Source organism: Microtus oregoni, unplaced genomic scaffold (assembly GCF_018167655.1).
Source record: "Microtus oregoni isolate MIOR12 unplaced genomic scaffold, Mior012 000038F_ref0000394, whole genome shotgun sequence".
Taxonomy (NCBI): Eukaryota; Metazoa; Chordata; class Mammalia; order Rodentia; family Cricetidae; genus Microtus; species Microtus oregoni.
This window is the reverse complement of record NW_024543097.1, coordinates 390,405-413,869: the sequence shown is the minus strand read 5'-3', so window position 1 is coordinate 413,869 and position 23,465 is coordinate 390,405. Positions and strand designations below refer to the sequence as shown.

Genomic DNA, 23,465 nt, shown 5'->3' with positions numbered 1-23,465 from the left:
ATGTAATAAACACTTGTGAAGTATTAAAGAGAACCATCATTTCTGTAGCAGACATTTTATATTTGGGTGATGAGAATTCTACATAGGAATCTTTTCCTTGCTCTCCCTTAAAATGGTACTTAAAAGAGTTTCCAGTTTGATGAAGGAAACTGTAACAGCTTTGAACTTGAACTTTAAGAATGATCCTCACTGCAGAACATCATCATGATAGACATGATCTGACATAATTACGTGCTGGGCTATTGGTATGAACTCTCACTTTTAAACAGAGTTGTCTTCCTTAATTCAAATTTGATGATTGTTTCTTTTAAAAAAACAAAAACAAAAAAAACTAGTGTCTCATTGAGCTTTTTTTTAAGGGAATAAAAATTTTTGTATCTAAGGAGGCAAGGTTGAAGAAACTAAACAGGTTACTTGCCAACTAAAAAAACACATTTGTCCACTCTGCAATATAATTAGCATTTATATTTAGAAGTAAAGATATGACAATAGTTATCACCATTAACAACTCACAGGTTAAATAATGGCCCCTGAAACAAAATCACATTGATATTTCACTAATTCTAAGGTAACACAGTTCTATTTCTGAAATCAAGATACAGTTTAACACTGACTCTAGTTTCAATTAAGTATAGTAGTTACACAATAAAGGGAAACTTTGTGTTTCCTTGTAACATCAATGACAGAGAAAGATCAAGGTCTTGACTGAACAAGAGATAGGGTGCATCTGCACCAGCTCAGTCAATGCCCTTAAAGGAATATTCTCGAGTACCTGAGGCTCGCACGGTGTCAAAGCATCTTTTATCTGAACTGCTTAAGAAAAAACGTCAAATTGGTTTAACCTTGAGCTACCTAGTTTAAGATAACTAGATAGTTTAAGATAAACTGATTGATGTATAAATTGTTTTTCACTTGTAAAATGGGTCTCCATTCAGTTAAGTTACTAGTTTAAGTTTTCTGAAATGTTAAAGTTTTTCACTAATGACAATTAATAGCCAGCCGACACGCTATTATCAAATCAGTAGCTTCAGTTCGGTACGTTAAAATATCTGAAATATTAGTAAGATGACAAATTTACCCAGTAAAGAGGAAAAGGTAGTTTAAAAGTCTAGTCATATCAGTAAAATCTTTTTCCGTATAAGGTTACTAATAACACTGAGCAGCTCTCTCTCTCTCTCTCTCTCTCTCTCTCTCTCTCTCTCTCTCTCTCTGTGCGTGTGTGTGTGTGTGTGTGTGTGTGTGTGTGTGTGTGTAACTGAGGAAAGCTATAGACTTGCAGGTCCAATGTAAATGAAGGAGAAAGAATTCCTGTTGTCTATAAAAATCACCAGGCACTTAAAAACTGGATGAAATAATTATTTCATGGAATGCCTTTAGAAGAAAAAATATATTTTTGTGATCATTCAAGTCAATCACATTCAAAACTTGAGAAAGCACAGTGTCATTGTTTGATTTATCCAGTCCGAATCCTTGTGATGATTCGACTTGGAAGCATGGTGACTAAGAAGATATCTGTCCATTTGTTTAAAGGTGGCGTTGATAAGTTTGCTGTGTCCATTCTTGCAGTGTTATAACTTTTTGGCACGAAAGGTTTTCAGAGGAGATGAATATGAACATGAGTTAAGAGAAAAAATTCTATCTACTGTGCTAAATTATAAGACAAATTAAGGTGAAGTTCTTCCACAGAAACGGGACAAAGTTTGCTTTTAAATCTTTAAAAGAAAAAAAAAGGACCCTAAACACTAATTTTAAATGAATATAAAATCTCTGAAAAATAATATCTGTAGCAAAATAGTGTAAGGTCAGGAGTCCAAAGGTGTTCCGTCCAGTGAAGGACTGATGTCGCTCGGCTACGCTTTCACTTGGCCTCACTGCTTCGACTTGCTTGCAAGCCGCGTCACCATCCTGTCGGAGCAGGAGGCGGAACTTGAGCTTCTCAGGTCATACTCTCTCACAGGAAGAAGCTTCTTTCTGCGGTAGTACTTTTTCCGGTAGCGCCTTCTTCCTGCAGCCTCGGGAAGACTGGCAGGCAGCTCAGCGGGCCCTGCAGCGGTGCTTGGCTGGGGCTCTTCAGGCACGGCCGGGCTGATGGAGAGGCTCAGCCGGGAGCGCGCTTCTTCGGCTGCTTTCTTGACCTCCTTTATCTTCCTGGCGACCATCTTCTTCTTCCTCAGCTGCTTTCGAATAAGAACAGTCTTTGACTGTCGGTTCCTGCGCACACCAGGGCCTCTGTTACCGTACTTCCTAAGGATATCGTTCGCTTTCAGCTGAATCCACATAGCCAGTTTTTCTGAAGCTAGTTTTGATTTTTTCCGGAGAACCACTGTTTTGTAAGCATTTTTGAGTAAACACATTTTGAGATGTGTAGCTGCCATCTTCTTTTTCCAAAATTTCTTTTGATTTTTACTGTCCAAAAGCTCCTTTTTGATTGATTTGAGAAACATTTTGGCACTGTCACGATTCAAACGAGTCTGCTGGGAATTAGCATCGGGAGTTTCAGGAATTTCAGCAGCGCCCGTAGCCGGCTTTTCTGCAGATGCAGACTGATCCTCGAGGAACCTTTGAATCGTTCTTTTCTTGGGCGCTACCATGATGGATGCCGAAGGCACGCTCGGCCTGCTGGTGCTGGCGCTGGTGCTGGCGCTGGCGCCGCTCTGACCGGGGTCCCCGCCAACTCTCCAAGCTGTGTCACCGTACGGTCCCATCGGGTTCTGCGGAGCATTAATCACGGTTGTCGTAGGTGGACGGCTGGGAGCGGCTTGCGAGGCCCCGTCGCTGTCAGGCTTCGCCTTAGGTTGGCTCAAAGACTGACCTTCCGTCATACACAGAGAGGAGAAAATGCAGACCAAGGAATTGGGCTGCACGGGCGCCGTCGGGGCTGCAGGCGACTCGCTGCTCCCACTCGGGGCTTTTTCCTTTCTCTGGCTGTCATAGTAGAAATGCTTCTTTCTCGGCAACTCTCCCTCTTGTCCGGCCATCTTTCTTTTCTTCCCAGGACTTGCTTGGGTTCCAGGCCTGACTCCTTCCACCCGGTTCTGAGAAGCCACACTGCGGCCCTCCGCGGGGGCACAGGATGGTTTGTCCTCGGCGTCTCCAGCGTCACCTTCACTGTGCACAGATGCGGCGTGAACCGATGCGGCGTGAACCGAAGCGGCGCCCCTCTCGGTCTCGGGGCAACCGTGGTAGTAACCGTGGAGATGACCGTGAAAGTCCTGTGTGTGTATTTCCGCCTCATCTCCGCTCACCTGCGACTGAGTTTCTTCAACAAATGGCGGAGGGACTTGAGGTGAGGCTTCATGAACCAGTTCATTAGGATCCCCTTCTGCGTGCTCCTTTGCATGCTCCTCTGCATGCTCCTCTGCATGCTCCTCTGCATACTCTTGTGCATTCTCCTCTGCATTCCCTTGTGCATGTTCCTGTGCAGGCTCCTGTGCATTCCCTTGTGCATGTTCCTGTGCAGGCTCCTGTGCATTCCCTTGTGCATGTTCCTGTGCAGGCTCCTGTGCATTCCCTTGTGCATGTTCTTGTGCATACTCCTGAGCATTCCCTTCTACATGTTCCTGTGCATACTCCTGAGCATTCCCTTCTACATGTTCCTGTGCATACTCCTGTGCATTCCCTTCTGCATGTTCCTGTGCATACTCCTGTGCATTCCCTTCTGCATGTTCCTGTGCAGGCGCCTGTGCATTCCCTTCTGCATGTTCCTGTGCAGGCGCCTGTGCATTCCCTTCTGCATTCTCCTGTGGAGGCGCCTGTGCATTCCCTTCTGCATTCTCCTGTGGAGGCGCCTGTGCATTCCCTTCTGCATTCTCCTGAGCATTCCCTCCTGCAGGTGCCTGTGCAGGCTCTTGTGCATACTCCTGTGCATTCCCTCCTGCAAACCCCTGTGCATACTCTCGTGCAAACTCTCGTGCATACGCTTGTGCATATGCTTGTGCATACTCTTGTGCATATGCTTGTGCATACCTTTGTGCATACTCTTGTGCATACGCTTGTGCATACCTTTGTGCATACCCCTCAGCATACTCTTGTGCATACCCTTGTGCAAACCCTTGTGCATACACTTGTGCATACTCTCGTGCATACCCTTCTGCATACACTTGCGCATACTCGCGTGCATACTCTTCTGCATACGCTTGCGCATACTCTTCTGGGTACCAAGGATATGGTAGATATTCGTACTTGGTTACTCTCATGTCAAAAGTTACCTTCTTAAGGTCGCGGCTTTTCTTAGCAGGCTGAGGTTGGTCAGGGTCCGGATCAGGTCCATCAGCCCGACGACGCTCGGGTTCTGGATCTGCATCTGGTATCTTCAAAGGGATGTGCTTCACAGTGGTCGGGCGGATCACCGACACAGCACGGGCAGCATGCCGAGCTGCAAAACTGCTTGATGCCCAGCTCCTGTCTCGAAAGGCAACATTTCTTGGAACGTCCCAAAAACTGGGGCCTTGGGCTGGTTCCTGCGGCTGGCAAATCACTGGCCGAGTTGTATCTTCCAGACTGCAGCTTCTGCTAGAGCAGTGAGGCTGGGGGCTCTGCTCCTCTGGGGCAGCACAGACACGGTCAGACACGTGGCACTGGCTGGTAGAGGGCTGATCAGAGGAATCAGCAGGGAAACTGAGTTCATGACCACAAGACGGACAAGTGGGATCTCCCAGAATAATGTAGTCGTTGTTCCGATTTATTATTCTGAAACTTTCCTTGGATTGATTTGTCGCTGACTGAGAGGCTTCATAATAACAACGGCAGAATCTACAGTAGGACCTTCCCATTGCTGCAGGCCCAGCAGAATCTGTATTTGTATCATTGGTTTCTAGCTGAAGAGAAATATTTGAATCAGAAATGACTTCCCGGTCACAATCACTGTCACTGGGCACAACATTCAACAGCACCACCTGTGGGGATTCTGCTTCTCCGTCGGACGTTTGAGGCTGGTTAACTACTATCTGAAAAGACACATCAGAGTCGTACAGCACTGCAGGCTCGCTAGACCCCGCTGTGACAAGCTCATTCCTCTCGGGGTCTGCTTCTCCGCAAAACACTGGAGGTAGGCCAACGTCGGACTGCAGATGAGAACCGGAACGGCACACTGCTTCAGAACAATATGGCTGAAAGGCCTCATTTTCTACATCATTCTGATTCTCTGTTTGCACGTCTACTTCTCTGACAGACACACTGTCCACAGATGGAGCTGTCACACACTGAACAGGATCATCAGGGTAGTAAGTTGGTTCTAAATCAACGAGCTTGTAGCTCTTATCTTCCAGGTAAATACAGTCTTCCTTCAGATTCATTTCCTGGACAGGTTTTTGAAGACAGCCTGCTACTGACTGACAAGGATCACTGGGATCAGCACCCATTTCAGGACCATCACAGGGATCAATGCTCGCTTCAGGCAAATGTCGTGGCTTCTGAATTACTGAGCAAAAAATGACATTTGAAATGGGCACCACTGCAGAGACGCAGGGCTCACAGTCACTATCATGCGGACTAACTTGTCCCCTCAGTAAATTTATTTCTTGAACAGACTCTTGAGCTGTATTGCGCGCAGACTGGAGCGGTTCGTCAGGATGGAAGTTTATTGTTTCACTAGATTCAACAGTGTTATCTTCCAAATCACCGCAGTCTTCCCAGCAGCTGATCTCCTCAACTACTTCAACTTCAGTTTGGCCAGCCAATGACTGAGGGACACTGGAAGCACTTGTGACTCCAAAACCCTGCACTTCATCCCCCTCACCTTCCAGGTCATCTTTCTCCATCTGACCTCTGTTTTCATGACTGTCACTGTGCTGGTCAGCCTCCGGCTGGACAGAGTAGTTAGGATCGCAGCTTACTTCAGAATCACGAGACCCGTGATTCCTACCTTCAAGTTCAGCGTGTTCAGGCTCCAAAACAGCTGTTTCCGGTGGTTCAGCTATTGACTGAACGGAGACATCCAAATCCAAGTTTGTTGCAGAACTGGCATCCTGGCTGTTGTTTTCCAAGGACATTTGATCGGTACTATCAAGATTTATTTGTTTAAGAGCTAGTTCAAGTTGATCCATTGCAGAAGGAAAAGAGGCAGTGGAATCATGTATTAGTTTTGAATAGATAAGTTCACTGATCTTCTTTTCGAGAACCTTTGCCTCTTCTTTCCACTCGTTCATCTTTGTCATCACATCGTCCTCTTGAGACAGTGAGTCAAAGTGGCCAGCAGAATCAGCATCTGCTTCAGAATCACCAGGTCTGCTGTTTGTGTCTTCCGGTTCAACATGGTTTTCGTTCACAGCTAGCTGAGGTTGGCTGATGTCTGGATCAAGACAACCAGTAGCACTGAGATTTCCTCCAGTTCCTCTAGGCTCAGTACTTTCATCTTTTGAGTCAACATGGTCCCCTTTCCAAGTAGCTGGCTGACAGTCGCTGTACTCATCGTCACTCCTGACTTCCTCCAGATGCTTCGTCTTTCTCTTGGCTTTCTTCCCTACATAAGGTTCTGCCACTGGATGAGAAGCAGAAGAAGCGGAGTTGATTTCAGAATGAGATTCTGCACTTTGACTTGGCAACTGAGCATGCGTCTCTTGCTGAGGGCATACATTTTCGATAGTTACTTCACCTTTGCGAATGACTGACTGAAAGGGGGTATGAGAATCAAGTCCTGTTTCAGAAACACGAACTGTCATGGGATCTTCAGAACATCCAGGCTTTGAGTGAGGAGTATCGCAATTAAAACTTAGTTCAGAATCAGTAGGCTCATTTTCCTTTTGTTGTATGTGTACCTGCTCTTCTTTAGGAGAATTTGTCTTTTTAGTATTAGAATTAGTATTAGAATCCAAACATATCTCAGAACCACTGGGGTTGTCATCCTTCCCTTCTAAGGGAGCGCTTTCTTCTTCCTGAATGATTACTTCAGGGTGATCGTTTCCTGAATGAAGAGGAATATCAGAATCATATGTTATTTCAGAAACACAAGATTCATAACTCTTATTTTCCAGATCAACAGGTTCCTCCTCATAAACAGCTACTCGAAGTTGGTCAGCTACTGAGTCATCGGGAATGTCGGAATCAAAAGTTATGTCAGAGCTACTTGACACACAGCTCTCTTCGTCCAGGTCAAAGTCATCTTCGTTCAGTCCTTCAGCATCCAGCAGAGAATGCTCAGTAGCTGACAGAAGAGGGGAATCGGAATCAAATGTCAACTCAGAACTGGAGTAGGCACAGCTCTTAGCGTCCATGTCAGCATTTAACTCATCAAGATTTACTTCATCCCAAGCCCCTTGAGGTTCATCATTAGCTGACTGATAAGAAGCATGGGAATCAAAACTTAGATTAGAAATGCCAGAGTGAACACTCTGATCCTCTAGGTCAACATCTATGTCCTCAGGGTTTACTGGAGATTGGTCAGCCTCTAATTGAGCATCAGCAAGAAAACCCATTTCAGGACCATGAGACTCACAGTTCATATCTCCACGGCTGGTACTCTGGCTGGGAACACTGAGTTCTTCTGCTTCTCTCTGGGGCTCATCATGCTCAGGACGTGCACCAGCACTGCTGGGTTGGCGTTCATCTTGCTGTTGGGCATCTCTGCCTCTCGGGCTTCTTTCTTGAGCAGGCATTTGGGGAGCCGCATCACTATCAGAACTGAAGCTACTTGACCCATAGTTCTCATCAACCAGGTGTGCATGGGTGGCCTGCAGAGGTTGTTGTTGTCCCACTGCTGCTGGAATCTCATCAGCTGAGGACCCAGAATCCTCCCATGGTTCAGAGCTGCCGCTTCCATAGCTGTCTACCAAGTGGACAGCCATCTGTGTAGGAAGGTTTGCTGCCGCCAGCAGTGGGGGACCGCGACTGGTGGACGGAAGAGAGTCCTCGCCATCGAAATTCACTTCAGAGCCGCTAGACTCGTAGCTTTCATCAACCAAACGGATGAGCCGTGTGTTCTGTGTGATCACTTGAGAACGGTTGGTATGCCCATGACGGGAACTGCTGCCATTACCGGAAGTTGCTCCGGAAACAGTAGGTGTTTCATCATTAGGCTGGACATCAGCCTGCGCTTCTTCTGATTCGTTTATTTCTATAGGGCTCAGTTCAGACAGCAGACTCGGTGACTGGCAAGAGGACGCACAATCAAAACTCATGTCAGAACCTCCAGACTCATAGCTCTCATACTCTAGGTCAACCTCCTCCTCCTCCTCCTCCTCCTCCTCCTCTTCTTCCTCTTCCTCCAAATGACTTAAGTCATTTACGGCAGCTTGGGAATGACCAGGTACTGGCTGAAGAGAGCCACGATCGAGCTGCACTTCAGAACTCACCAAGCACGTTTGTCTCAGAAGTGATGGCCTGTTAAGAACCCAAGTTGCTTCTTCTTGGGGATGAACTACATTTGAACGAGATGCCTCACGACGCTTTGGAATGGCACCTTCACGGGCTGCATCTGAGGGTGTGTCAGTCTCACTGAGGTTTCTTACTGCGCCTGCCCCTGACTCAGAAGACGACTCAACTCTCAGAGAACAAAGCTCGGCACCTGTTAGCTCACGCACTCGTACAACAGGGGAAAAAGACGCACCCTTAGCTCTGAGATCTCTCTGTGCAAGCAATTTGTCTAAATTAATACTTAAAGGTTTCTTTTTTGGATCTTTTGCTTTGGGTCGAGACTGTGAATTGCTAGAGCCCTGATCTGGGGGGTCAAAGTATGTGTCAAGGTTCTCTGCGTCACAAGCTGGAAAGGAATCTGAAGCCACTGCCAGTGCTAACCGGGGAACACTGTTAGCTGCAACTGGTCTCTCGACAGAGCCTCTAGGCAAAGAGCTGGCAGGAGCATTACAGATCACCGGGGGACGCACTAACCCTTCTCCTCTAGCTGTAGCCTGAACACCACCAACTGCATTTACTGTTTTCACACCACTCTCAACCCTACGAGCCAACTCCAAGGACTGCTGCTGCCCCCGCTCCAGCCTTTGAATAACCGATGGTCGAACTGGAACCTCTGCACATTCCTGAGAAGTGCCAGGCCTACACTCTATCTCTTCCACAGATTCCGAATCCTCGGAGAGCATCTCTCCGCTGCTCTCTTCACTGTCGTCCTCCTTTTCATCCGAATCATCCAAAACAATCACTTCCGGTGACTCAGCTGCTGCTGGTGCTGCTGCTGCTTCTGGTGGTGGTGGTGCTGCTGCTGCTGCCTCATTTGGTGCAGAGCTAAAATGAATGAGGAAAAAACATTAAAATACCTTAGTTTTTTTGCTTAGAATTCATGGTATTATTTTCCAGTATGGATCATTGTTAGTGAAAAAAGAACATAAATAATCACTCCAGATTGTACACTTTAGGATGTTAACTGGTATAGAAGACGCAGTAAGTCCACCAATTGCTATTTCATAAACAAATGGCTTGTGAACATACAGAAATGTAAATGAATCCCTGTATCCATTTTTCAGTTATCACAATAAATGTCGCAAAGTTTGACCCAGAGACTTAGGATGTCACTCAGTTGGTAAAGCGCTTGCCAAGTATGTGCAAGACCCTGGGTTTGATACCCAGGAACCTCAGTTTTTAAGAGTAATGTCAAACAAGACAAATTATACAGTTAACTCTATCTACAGATGCACACGTAAGAAGCTAGCCCTAGGGCTGGCAAAATAACTCAGAGGTTAAGAGTGCTGGCTGCTCTTTCAGAGGTCCTGAGTTCAATTCCCAACAACCATATGGTGCCTCTCAACCATCTCAAGTGAGATCTGGTGTCCTCCTCTAGCCTGCAGGCACCAGAACGCTGTGTACACAATAAATAAATAAATCTTAAAAAAAGAGAGAAGAAGGAGGGAGGAGGAGGAGGGGGAAGAGTAGGAGGAGAAGGAGGAGGAGGAGAAGAAGAAGAAAAGAAGAAGAAGAAGAAGAAGAAGAAGAAGAAGAAGAGGAAGAGGAAGAAGAAGAGGAGGAAGAGGAGGAAGAGGAAGGAAGGAAGGAAGGAAGGAAAAAGAAGAAGGAAGAAGAAGTAGTAGTAGTAGTGACCTCAACAGGAATACAGGAAATATGTATAATATGTATTGGTCTCCTTTTTTTAAAAGGTATTAATCTGGAAATCTTAGTTTGAAAACCGAATTTAAAAATAACTAAAGAAGCTAGGTGGTGGTGTCACGCACCTTTAATCCCAGAACTCAGGAAGCAGAGGTAGGGGGATCTATGAATTCGAGGCCAGCCTCGTCTACAGAATGAGTTCCAGGAGACAGTCAATGCTACACAGAGAAACCCTGTCTTAAAAAAAAATTACTCAAGGAATTTGAACAAGTTATAGACAGGTTATGAACAAGTATTATCAGTTCATTAATTACAACAAATGTACCAGACTAATGGTGAGGCATTTAATATTAGATAAATTCAGTTAAGTCATATTATAAAGACCCTCTTTTTGGGGGAAACTGGGTCTTACTGTGTAGCCCTGCTGTGGTGGAACTCACTCTGTAGCCCAGGCTGGCCTCAAGCAGAGATCCACCTGACTCTCCCTTCGAGTACTGGAATTAAAGGTGTGTATCACTATGCCTGACTTTATAAAAACTCTCTTTATTAGCACTTTTTAATTTTTCTGTTACAATTTTCTTTAGAAGACTCCAGCCTAAAGCTGGAGGAGACGCTGCAGTGGTAGAGGCTTGAGAACCAGGAGCAGGCAGCACATCTAAGGCACCAGCGTAGGACCCCAGGGGGTTCCAGGCTGAGGGAGACCATCTCAAAAAATAAGGGGGTGAGACAAAGACACTCAGCACCAAGCTGTAGCCTGTTGCACACACATATAATCCTAAAGTTTAGCAACAGCAAGGTGGCAAACGTCTGCAATCTCAGAACTCCAGAGACTTGGAGCATATCAAGGCTGTGTTGGGATGTACTCAGACACAACAAACGGGTGCTCACTCTGGCAGCAGCACACTGAAACAGGAATGACCCTGCAGGACGATGTGCAAACCTGTGAGGGATTTCCTATTCTTGTGTTTTTGCTATTGGTATTTTTTACATTAAATATTTTTAAAATATGTAATAAAATAATGTGTTACCATAAAAAGTAATAAACAAATCCCTAGCACTTTAGTAACCAAATGTTTCTAAATGTCTATAGTAATTAGAAACTACAGCTGGGTGTGGTAGTGCATTCTTTCAATACCAACACGTGGGAGGCCATGGCCGGTGGAGTTCTGTGAATCTGAGGCCAGCCTGGTCTACATACCAAGTTCTTGGTCAGCCAGGTTTTTAGACTTGAGAAATGCCACATTTGTCTAAAAGCATGTGTGCATGGATCAGCAACGGCTTTGGCATTTTTCTAAAGACTTACTTTTTACGTGTGGTTTTTGCCTGCATGCATGTATGTGCACATGTATGTACCACATGTATGTGTGTGCACCACATGTGTGCCTGATATCTGTAGAGAACAGAAGACACAGTATAGCCCTTAGAAGTAGAATTACAGGTGTTTGTGAGCTACCTGATGTGAGTGCTGTGAACCAAAGGTGGCTCTCTGAAAGCACAGCAAGTGCTTTTAGCCACAAGTCCCTATGCTGCTCTTTTATTAACCTCTCAGAAGTAATACTGTTTTCATTCCATAAGTCACTGCAGTGGTTCCCATACACTCGTGTGTTGACCGCTTGGCCAACAGGGAGTGGCACAATAAATCAGGAGGTGTGGCCTTGTGGAGGAAGTGTGTCACTGTAGTGGCAGGCTTTGTGGTCTCAGATGCTCAAGTTACACCCAGTAGGACACACTCCTGCTGACTATGGATCAGGATGTAGAACTCTGAGCTCTTTCTCCAGCACCATGTCTGCCTGCATGCTGCCATGATGATAATAGACTAAACCTCTGAAACTGTAAGCCACCCCAATTAAATGTTTTCCTTTATGGTCTCTCTTCGCAGCAATAGAAACCCAAACTAAAAGTCATCTTTTTTAAAGTGTTTTAGATTTATTTTATGTGCACATATCTAAGAGCACCATGTGTGTGCCTTGTGACTGCTGAAGTCAGAAGAGGGTACTGATCTCATGGAACTGGAGTGAGAGTTGGCTGTAAGCCATCAGGGATGCTGGGAACTGACTCGGGGTCCTCTGCAGGAGCAGTTGATTTCTCTTCGTTGCTGAGCCCTCACTCAAGCCCCTTGGTAATTTATTTTATTTGGATTGTGGGTAATAAACATAATTGTTATAGCACAAATTCTAATTGGCCTTAATAACTAACTTAATTAGAAGAGGTGATAGTTCATCAAGCAGCATGGCCATTTCATTTAAACTAACCTATAAAACTAACAAATGCTTTTCCCTTGATCAGATATAACTTGCCAAAAGAGAACCTCCCCAAAATTAGAGTTGGGGAAGGGTTTTGTTTCTGGCTTTTCAGGAGAATAAAGGTATACAACTAAGGAATCCAAAGACCACTGGACAAATGAGACGTCTGAAGAAAAATGGCAAATCATTCAGAAAAAAATATCCCAAGAAAAAGAGTAAACTGGCCTATTGGTATATCACATTTCCACCAAGATAAAATTTCATAAATCTTCCCAAATGTTTGTTTCTGCTGTTCTCTACAGACATGTAATGCAAATGGTCTTTCTGTAGTCCCAGTCCAGTTAAAGATTAAAGCTGGCTTTGGTGTTTGAGTGCCACTCTCTCCTTCTCTAAACCCCAGGATGCTTGCTTGTTAAGATAAAATCGTTAGTACCCAAGGCCACCCCCAGCCTCGCCCCAGTGTCTCAAAGGTCATCGGCTGAAGGAGGTTCCCCAGCAGCACAACACTTTGGACTCACCAAGATAGGATAGATGATGGAGTATTTTCTCTGAATTTGTCAAATGCAAATGGATTAGACATTGCAGATGTGCTTACTGCCTGTATATATTGTATAGTTATTGTGCTTACTGCATGTAGTTTTTCTTATATTAGTTATAACCTTCTTTTTTCATTTTAGACAAAAAGAGGAAAATGTAGTGATACTTTGTGTTTTAACAAATAAAACTTGACTGAAGATCAGAGTGCAGAGCTAAACCACTAGAGGCCAGGCGGTGGTGGCTCACACCTTTAATCCCAGGATTTGGGAGTCCCAAGACTTTAATCCCAGCACTAGGGAAGTGGAGACAGGAAGGGATATGGCTGGCAGGAGAGAGGAATATAAGGAGGGAGGAGACAAGAGCTCACTGCAGTCTGAGGTTTGGTGGAGACAGACAGCAGTCTGGAGATGCAATCTGAGAACAGGATCACTCCTGCAGTTTGAGCATTGATAGAGGTAAAAGAACTCTCTAGTAGCTGTCTGCGTTGTTTCTCTGATCTTCAGTATTAACCCCTATATCTGACTCTGGGTTTTATTATTAAGACCAATTAGAATTCGTGCTACAAACTCATCAAAATAACATTACCCTATAGTTAAAAACACAATTTTGACATCTAATCAATGAAATGATAATGCAGGAATCACTTTCACCTTTTTCAAAACTCTACATTACCTTCATTTGCTTTGTTTTTGGTTTTCAAGACAGGGTTTCTCTTTGTAGCCGGGCTGTCTTGGAACTTGCTCTGTAGACCAGGCTGGCCTCAAACACAGAGATCTGCCTACCTCTGCCTCCTGAGTTCAAAGGATTCAGTCCTTCTAGGGTTGAAGGAGTGCACCACCACCACCTGGCTGCCTTATTTGTTTTGTAAGTAAATCTTTAGCAAGGAGAACCTCTGAGTCTGAGGCCAGCCTGTTCCAGACAGGCTCCAAAGCTACACAGAGAAACCCTATCTCACAAAAATAAATAAAGAAAGAAATAAAGAAAGAAAGGAGGGAGGGAGGGAGGGAGGGAAAGAAAAGGGGGGGCAATACAGAAAATGGAAGGAACCAAAAATAAAAGAAGGTGAAAAGAGAACAATATGGCAACAACCACCTAGAAGCTTCTATTTGCATCTGTATTTCTATCTATCTGTATTTAATAGCAACAAACCATAATTCAATTTCGAGTCATTTGTCACTTTACCACACCAAAAAAAAAAAAAAAAAAAAAAACTTGTACATAGCTCTTGAGCTAAAGGGGAACTTTAGGGCCAGTGAAACGGTTCAGTGGGTAAATTGGCACTGCTTTAATCAGACAAGTCAATCAAGTTACCGTCATCCATGTCTGAAGAATGAACTAGCAGGAGTGGAGGCACAAAGGCAGTAGGGGGTGAATGCAAGCCAAACGTCATAATGAAAGCCAGTATTTTCTGTATCCTAAATGAGTTTAGTAATTAAAAGAAATTACCACCAATTAGACATGTCAATATCTTGTGCCCCAAAGGATACAAGCTCAGCTTTGAGGAATTACTGCCCAGATGTATCCTCTTAGTTTAGTCATGGGGAAACACCAGACAAGTCCAAACCGGGCTGCTGGTCATAAAATAAATACAGCGCTCTTAAGAGGTGTCATAGACTTAGTGAGTTAATAAGTAATAGTGAAATCACAAAGTTGGAGGGCGACTAAGGAGACAGGGCATTCAGGACAGCGTGTGAGCACTGGTGGTCCCAGCACAGGGCCAGAGCATGCCCAGAGTACAACTACGGAGAAGCCAGCAGCATCCATAAGAGTGGTTCCTAGTTTAATTGTACGTTCAGGGCTCAAGTTTTTCTATCCGTTTTACAATGTGTTTGGTAAGTCTGATATATTATCCCAAAATGAAAAGTTAAAAAAATAAAGCCTTTACAGCAGTGGGTTCTCAACCCTCCTACTGCTGTGACCCTTTGATGTAGTTCACGTTGTGGTGACCCCCAACCATTCAATTATTTTTTTTTTTTTTTTGGTTTTTCGAGACAGGGTTTCTCTGTGGTTTTGGAGCCTGTCCTGGAACTAGCTCTTGTAGACCAGGCTGGTCTCGAACTCACAAAGATCCGCCTGCCTCTGCCTCCCAAGTGCTGGGATTAATTTTTGTTGCTACTTCGTAACTTTAATATTTCTACTGTTATGAATCCTTGTTTTCATTAATTTATTTTTTATGAGTGCTCTGTCTGCATGTGCACCTGCACACCAGAAAAGAGCAGCAGATCCCATTATAGATGCTGTGAGCCACCATGTGGGTGCTGGGAATTGAACTCAGGACCTCTGCAAGAGCAGCCAGTGCATCTTAGCCACCTCTCCAGTCCCTACTGCTATGAATCTGTATTTTCTGTTTGTCTTAGGTGACCCTGGTGAAAGGGCCCTTTGACCCCCAAAGAGGTCATGACCTATATTTTGAGACCTGCTGATTTATAATGATCTATATACTCTCGCCTAGAAGTTCAAGCCCTATGAAGTTAAACTACAGAAACAGTTGCTGTGATGACTTGAATGACAATGGCCTCCACAGGCTCATATGTCTGAATACTTGGTCCCCAGTTGGTGGAACTGGTGGGAAGAATTACAAAGTGTGGCCTTGTTGGAGGAGGTGCGTCACTGGGGCAGGTGAAGCTTCAAAAGCCCACACCATTCCCAGTTAGTGCCCTCTCTCTCTCTGCCTCTTCCTTGTAGATTGGATGTGAGCTCTCAGCTACTGCTCCAGCACCAGGCCTGCCTGTTGCTATGTTCCCTACCATGACGCTATGGGCTCTAACCCTCAGACACCAAGAGTCCCAGGTTAAATGCTTTCTTTTATGAGTTGCCGTGGCTAAGGTGTCTAAGACAGTTGTACAGACATTTGTTGAAGAAATGCTTATGAGGTTTATAAGTCTGAAAGTCTCATGTATGATCCCATGGTTAGTCTAATCTTATCTTTCTACCAGTTCCTACTGAAAAACAACATTTGAAAAAACATTTCCCCATTACAACATCTTCATCATTTCTAAATTCTAGATTCGTGTCTTGCAATGCATGTTTCTTTTCCTATGACTGGTGTGCGCCTTGGGAAAGTCTGTGTAGATATGCCCCATTTTGCTTTGCTTATCTTGCATACTTGTTATAGTCTGATTTCTAGGGTTCTTTAAGCCCAGGAAATTAAAAATTAACTTTTAAATGTTACAAAATTTTCTGTATTAAAACAACCAAAACAAGCTGATTGGTGGGGGTAGCTATCGAAAGCCAGAAAAATGGCTTAAAGGGTAAATATGTTTGTCACCAAGCCTATATATGATTCCCAAAACATACATGGTACTTAAAAGAGAAAATTAGCTCCTGCAAGTTGTCCTCTAACTTCCACATATACAGAGATGAAAAAAATATATAATAAAAATTTAACTGAAAATCTTTTGAAAAGACATCAAGATCCTGGCAGAGTGCATAAAGAGACCATTCAATCTAATATGTCCTCTACTCAGTCAGCACACAAATCCATTAATATAAAATTGTCTTAGATTTTTACTTTGGCTATATTGTCTTATTATGACCAACTTTTCTGTTACTAATCTTTCAAAACATTTTGCTCCACCTCTACCCAACATTTAATCCTATGACACACCTAAAAAGACCTTAATAACACATAATCACTTCTCAGCCTAAGACATTTATTTAGGAAAAAGCATAGCTTTGTGCATATTTTCTGCAGTGAATTGTTTATTGGCAGGGCTGAGGACTGAAGCCAGGGACTCACTAATACTACAGCACTCTAGGTTTCGGCTAGCATCCCAGGCGCATAGTAAAATCACACAAGCAACTGAGATGGAGAAATGGCTTAGCAGTTACGAGTACTTGCTGCATAGTCATGAGGACCAAAGTTTGGATCCCAACAGCCATATAACAAACTAGGAACTCTGTACATGCCTGTAAAAGTAGCTCAGAGATGGGTAGAAACAGGGGGATTGCTGAGACTTGGTGGCTTCCAGCCTAGCCCAGAAAATACTAAAGCTCAGCATGTAGGTGCACACGCACATATGTGCATGCACATGCTCGCAAGAGCAAACATATACACAAATCAAATTAAAACTATGTATTCTTATAATAGGCATATGAGTGTTTTGTCTGCATGTCTGTGCACCACATGTATGCCTGTAGAGGTCCAAAGGGGATGTCAGTCAATCAACATGTGGGCTTCTGCAAGAGACATCACTCCAGAGCCCCCTACAGATAAATCTTTAAAGACATAAGTAAAATAAACATTAAAATGGCAGTTACTAGATAAAGTTTCACTTTAGGGCTAGGTACGTGCTAACTCTCCTCCTAGCCCTGCATCCAGACTGTAGCCAATGGCTTTCCTTTGCAGTTGTTTGCTTTCATTGGTTAAAGAAGACAGTTCCCTTCAAGGCTGGGAAGACAGCCAGAGCAGAATGCTTGCCTGCCTTGTTTGAGCACTTAGGTTTAGTCCCTAGTTCCATAAACACAAAATAATTTTGTACTTTTCTTTGTTATTTTTCAAGACAGGGTTTCTCTGTCTAGCCCTGGCTGTCCTGCAGCTCACTCTGTAGACCAGGCTGTCCTCGAACTCACAGACATCGCCTGCCTCTGCCTCCCAAGTACGAGGAATAAAGGTGTGCGCCACCACTACCCAGCTGCACTTTATTTTTTTAATTCAATCACAGACTTTAAAAGCCAGGTATGGTGAAACATTCATATATAATCTCATCACTTGAGAAACAGTTTGAAGCCAGTCTGGGCTACAGCATTTCCAAAGCCAGATGGTGGGCGGATGGAATAGGGTGATACTCCATTGAAAGGCCTTACCTGTTGTCTTGGTAGTTGTCTGGGTGGTGGTCCAGCACATCCTGCATGAAGCGTTCCATCAAACTGTCGTCGGCAGTCGTCCGACGCCGACTCTGTCTGGTCAGGTCTCTGTGCTGGGCACTAAGCAAGTGCTGCAAGAGAAGCAGTGGGTATTCTAAATGAGTAACCGCCATTCACGCCAACAGAACGGACTCATGTATGTATTGCAGAAATGTAAGTTGATATTCTTTCCATGTAGCACTTCTAATATATGTATCTAAAACCGTAATAATGTGTCTCCCTAAATATAGTTACGTTCCTCTAAATACAAAGAACGACATCAAAAAGTATACTTAATACACCATATATAGTATTTAACTGGAAGCTGCATAATATTCTTAAATTATAATGTAGACTAAAATGTAATACCATGCAGCTACCTAAAATAATAAAGAAACCATAATAAAAATAAATACTATGTATTAAAAGAAAAATTGTATGTATGGCTCTGTCTGAAACTACAGTTTAAATATATACAGACAAGCAAATGGAAGAAAATGTACTAAAATCTTAAAAGTATGCTTTTAAGTGATATGGTTATGGAGAATTTTTAATTTTTCTTAAAATTTTTATATTTTCCAGTGAGTATTTTTACAATAAAAAAAAAACTGTGAAGAGAGAACAGGGTTGGATTATGGTATTATAAAAGAACAAAGATTAACTCCAAAAATGCTTCATTTCTTTTTCTTCAGTGACTAAGAAGAATCCTGCCTTGGCAGAATATTAGTGTAAGCACATTAAAGCCTTCAGCTTTACACAGGCACCCGTATTAGTGGATTAGCAACATGATAACAGGCTAAAACAGACCATATGCCACACACAGGGCTCTTCAATCCAGCTTAAAAGCTTACTGTGTTTGCACTCTGCAAGAACAGCGCCCTCTTTTGACACAAAGAGAGTGGGGCACAAATATAAAATAAAAGCAAACAGCAAAGCCAGGATCTGAATGTGAGCCAAACTGCAGGTTATAAGCTTTCCATTGTTACGCAGCTAGTATAAATGGCGTATTAATTGCATATGTTCCTTATAATACAATGACATGCTTTAGCGACATTTTTAAATCATGTTTTAATATAGTTAAGGACTATTTTAAAAAAATAAGTTGCTAATTCCTGACCACTGTTACAGCTCTTGGAATTATTTCCTGTCATGCTGACATGAGACTTTTTCTTCAGTGTTACCTTATCCCCAGGAGCAATCAAGTAGGACATCTCCAGATCCTCTTGCTACAACTCCCCCACTGTCCAGTGTCCATCACCAGAGCTAGATAAAGGACAAGTGGACAAGGGAACAAAGTCTCAACTGAAACCTAATCTTGTCCTTTGCTAAGGCAAGAGAGAGGACAATGTGCACGGAGTAGCACATCTGTGTAAGCTGCAGGTGCCACCACAACAGACAAGCTCACACGGCTTTACATACAGATCACATAGAACACAAAATACTCATATGTGGCACACTAAACCGTCACAGAATAAACACATCCATAACCATCTATCCCCAAATATAAGCACCTAGAAATCCCTCTTCTGTCTTACACCAATCTAACATCTCTTCTCTCTTCCCCAAGTCTAACTATCACCCTGATTTCTAATGCTATGATTTGGAAAGGTTCTAAAATTGACATAAGTAACACGATACAACATGTATTTGTTTGCACTGAACTTCTCTCAGGCAACAATGCATTCATAACACTATTCAACATTAGCTGTATTCTGCTCATCTTCATGTACACATCTGTATTCTCTTGTATGAAAGTATCAAAGTTTATGCATTCTGCTCTTGATGGATTTTGTACATTACAAACAATGCTGCAAAGAATCTCATTGTCTTGTGTGACAAGGCACGCACATTGATATATTACTAGCGGTACAACTTTTGTGTCATACAATACACGTATGCTTAGCTTCAGTACCTACTCTTCCAATGTGACTGCAACAGTCTATGCCTCAACCAAGAGTCTATCTTATCTTTGCATTGCTCTACTTCACTGACTCTTGGTATTCTGTTTTTCACATCTTAGCAATTGTGGAAGGTGTTCAATGCCATATATTGTGGCCTCAATCCACAATCTGATGATAGCTTTTAATTTTTACTGGCAATCCAGATTGTCTCTAGTTATGTGTCCATTCAAATTTCATCCTGATGTTGGTTTTTTAAGACAGGCTCTTCATTATGAAGTCCAGGCTAGCCTTGAATTCAATATCAGCTCCAGAATATTGGATTACAAGCAAATGCCACCACGCTAGCTCTTTTTCCTGTTTTTCAAACAGATGTCTTCTTCTTTATTAACTTGTAGAATTTACTTGTTCTGGGTATAATCTCTTCATTCAAGTATCATCTTCCTCTCTGTAACTGGTCTTGTCTTCTCACTTCCTCTCTGTGGCTGGTCTTGTCTTCTCACTTCCTCTCTGTGGCTGGTCTTGTCTTCTCACTTCCTCTCTGTGGCTGGTCTTGTCTTCTCACTTCCTCTCTGTAGCCGGTCTTGTCTTCTCACTTCCTCTCTGTGGCTGGTCTTGTCTTCTCACTTCCTCTCTGTAGCCGGTCTTGTCTTCTCACTTCCTCTCTGTGGCTTGTCTGTCTTCTCACTTCCTCTCTGTGGCTGGTCTTGTCTTCTCACTTCCTCTCTGTAGCCGGTCTTGTCTTCTCACTTCCTCTCTGTAGCCGGTCTTGTCTTCTCACTTCCTCTCTGTAGCCGGTCTTGTCTTCTCACTTCCTCTCTGTGGCTGGTCTTGTCTTCTCACTTCCTCTCTGTAGCCGGTCTTGTCTTCTCACTTCCTCTCTGTAGCCGGTCTTGTCTTCTCACTTCCTCTCTGTAGCTGGTCTTGTCTTCTCACTTCCTCTCTGTAGCCGGTCTTGTCTTCTCACTTCCTCTCTGTGGCTGGTCTTGTCTTCTCACTTCCTCTCTGTGGCCGGTCTTGTCTTCTCACTTCCTCTCTGTGGTTGGTCTTGTCTTCTCACTTCCTCTCTGTGGTTGGTCTTGTCTTCTCACTTCCTCTCTGTGGCTGGTCTTGTCTTCTCACTTCCTCTCTGTGGTTGGTCTTGTCTTCTCACTTCCTCTTTGTAGCCGGTCTTGTCTTCTCACTTCCTCTCTGTGGCTGGTCTTGTCTTCTCACTTCCTCTCTGTGGCTCGTCTTGTCTTCTCACTTCCTCTCTGTAGCTGGTCTTCTTACTTCCTTCCTGCAGCCGGTCTTCTCATTTCCTTAATCATCTACCACCTTCTTAATTTTATTGCAGCCAACTTTCCTAATTTTTTTTCATGCTCTTTTTTGTTCTTGTTGTTAGCTGAAAGCTCCTCCTCACAAATCATGAAGTCTCTCTTGTCTGATATTAGTTCCTTTATTATGTTTCCTACAACACTCGCATCTATAAATCATTTGGAATGATTTTTACACACAGAATGATTTGACAGAACAGTTTTAATTTTTTCCCAACTAGCTATCAATTGGCACACCAGCATTTACTAGCAGCAAGTCTTGTTCCTGGTTGCTCTGCAATGTCACCGTTGCCACAGATCCAATACAGTCATCTATCTCGGGAGCGCGTTTCTGCGCCTTTTCTAACTTTACACCAACACCACCTTGTCTAAAGAGTAAAGGCGAGTAAGAATGGTTATCTGGTGGACTACATTCTCCCACTTAGATCTTCTTCAATATTACCTGGTTCTCATCTTTTTCATTTCCGTATTTACATTGGCTTAATTTTCATTAGGATTTATGTGATTTTTTTTACTGTAATTTCATTGGGTAAGTACAAATATTTGGGGAAATTGGACATTTTTAATAATAACTCTTTCAATCCATGAAAATATTAGGTCCCTCTCCCACCTAGTGCTAGGGATTAAACATAGGGCCTAAAGAATGCTAAAGCAAGCACACTATCACTGAGCTAAATCCTCAGCCTTCAGTGTTTACAGGTTATATGTAAAGATTTTATATATATTTCATTATAATTAGTCCTCAGCATTTTATATTCATTGATGTTATTGTAAATGATTTAGGTCTCATCTTCTGCAGAGTATCTGTATATATGAATATGATTTTTCTGTTGCTCCAACCATCATGGGTTTTTTGTTTTTTAGCCAAAGGCTCCCCAATGGTATCCAGGCTAATCCCAAATGCATAGAAAGAATCAAAGATCCTCCTACCCCAGCCTCCTCAGAAGACAGAACCACAGACATTCGCGACCACGCCCGGCTCCGACAGGCTTTAACCACAGTCATTCATTCTAAGAGTTCATCTCTTTAGTTTCTAGTCCGTCATCATGTTATGACAAATAACTGTTTTTTATCTTCTTACCCAATTATCTTTATCATTTTAGTCATTTTTATCTTTATCTTTCTTATTTCTATGGCGAAGACCTCCCATAAAGCCTTAAATATAGTTTTGTTGAGTTGCTGCCATACACAGCATGCAAGTGCCCTACCATGAAAGTAAACATGCACACACACGGCCATTGAACACAGTTTTAATTCAAGCCGTAAGTCTATGTTCACTTGGGTATGCTCGGAACTCTGTTATTTCTTATTCTTTTGTTTTTATTTATTTATTATGTATACAATAGTCTGTCTGTGTGTATGTCTGCAGGCCAGAAGAGGGCACCAGACCTCATTACAGATGGTTGTGAGCCACCATGTGGTTGCCGGGAATTAACTCAGGACCTTTGGAAGAGCAGGCAATGCTCTTAAGCACTGAGCCATCTCTCCAGCATGTTATTTCTTATTCTTATGAGTAGTTTCTCTTCTTTCTTCCTCTTTATTATTCTGATTTCCCCATTTTGATAGCTCAGTAGTCACAGACCCTCTTCCTAGTCTACTAGAAGGATCAAATGACAAGTCTAAACTATCAAAGTATAAAATTATTCTCTATTTTATTCTCCTCAACAACTGAAGATCCTTAGAAATTAACTCCACTTACTACCCTCCCAAACTACATCGCTATTAATCCCACAAACATGATTTATTGATTGCCTACATATTTACCTGTCCATTGTTCTTCATTACTTCCTGATAGCTCTGAGCTTCCATCTGGAATCATTTTCCTTCTGCCTGAAGAACTCCTTTTAGTTTTTCCTTTAGTGGGGGTCTGCTGGTGACAAATTCCCTTAAATTTTGTTTTCTAAAAATATTTTTATTTTACCTTACGTTAAAAGTTATACTTATTGAGCAGAGAATTCTAGGTTGGCAGTTGTTTCCTTTCTTTTGGCTCCCAGTGTTTTCTATCAAATTCTCCACTTGGTCTAGGTCCATTTCTTCACTGCCTTAGTAGTTTTCCAAACCAAAGGTTCAACAAGTCCAGTCACATAATGAAACAATTTATCAATCATAAGAGAAAGAGACTTTATTTACTTACTGCCTGTTTATGACCAGCATTAAAAAAAAAAAAACTTTTGAAAAAGGATAGAGGGGGTTAAAAAAAGCACAACAAAAAAATTTTTACAAGGAAATTGATTGATTCCTATTAGATAAACAAGACAAATGCTACCACATAGAATTTATACATATTGTACAATTATCTTAGATATCATCTAAGATAAAAACAGTTCAACATTTACAAAACCAGAATATCATTATAAATTGTTTCACCTATGACATGATTATAGCTTAGACCCAGAAGCAAAACTTGAGACACTGGTCAGAAAACAGTAGCTATTGCTACGATGAATACTTTATCAAAATATATACAATGGTTCATAAAACTCTTCCAATAAAAATAGAAGGGAACACTACTCAATTCAGTCTATGAAACTGTTATTACTCTAATATCAAAATGACACAGGGACACCACAAGAAAGTCACAGACCAACACTCCTTACAAATATATATATATATATATATATATATATGTAAATATC

The 23,465-nt window shown here is 42.7% G+C and overlaps 1 protein-coding gene across 1 annotated transcript in view; it reads right to left on the bottom strand.

Moving 5' to 3' along the window:
* Positions 1-1,323: 1,323 nt before the first annotated feature.
* Positions 1,324-23,465, bottom strand: part of Zdbf2 (zinc finger DBF-type containing 2) — a 32,288-nt gene continuing 10,146 nt past the window's right edge. Inside the window, exons 2-3 of the mRNA XM_041631743.1 lie at positions 17,577-17,707; positions 1,324-9,174 (exon numbers count right to left, since the gene is read on the bottom strand). Coding sequence (XP_041487677.1) covers positions 1,869-9,174; positions 17,577-17,707 — 7,437 coding nt within the window. The 3' untranslated portion in view covers positions 1,324-1,868. The remainder of the gene's footprint in view (positions 9,175-17,576; positions 17,708-23,465) is intronic.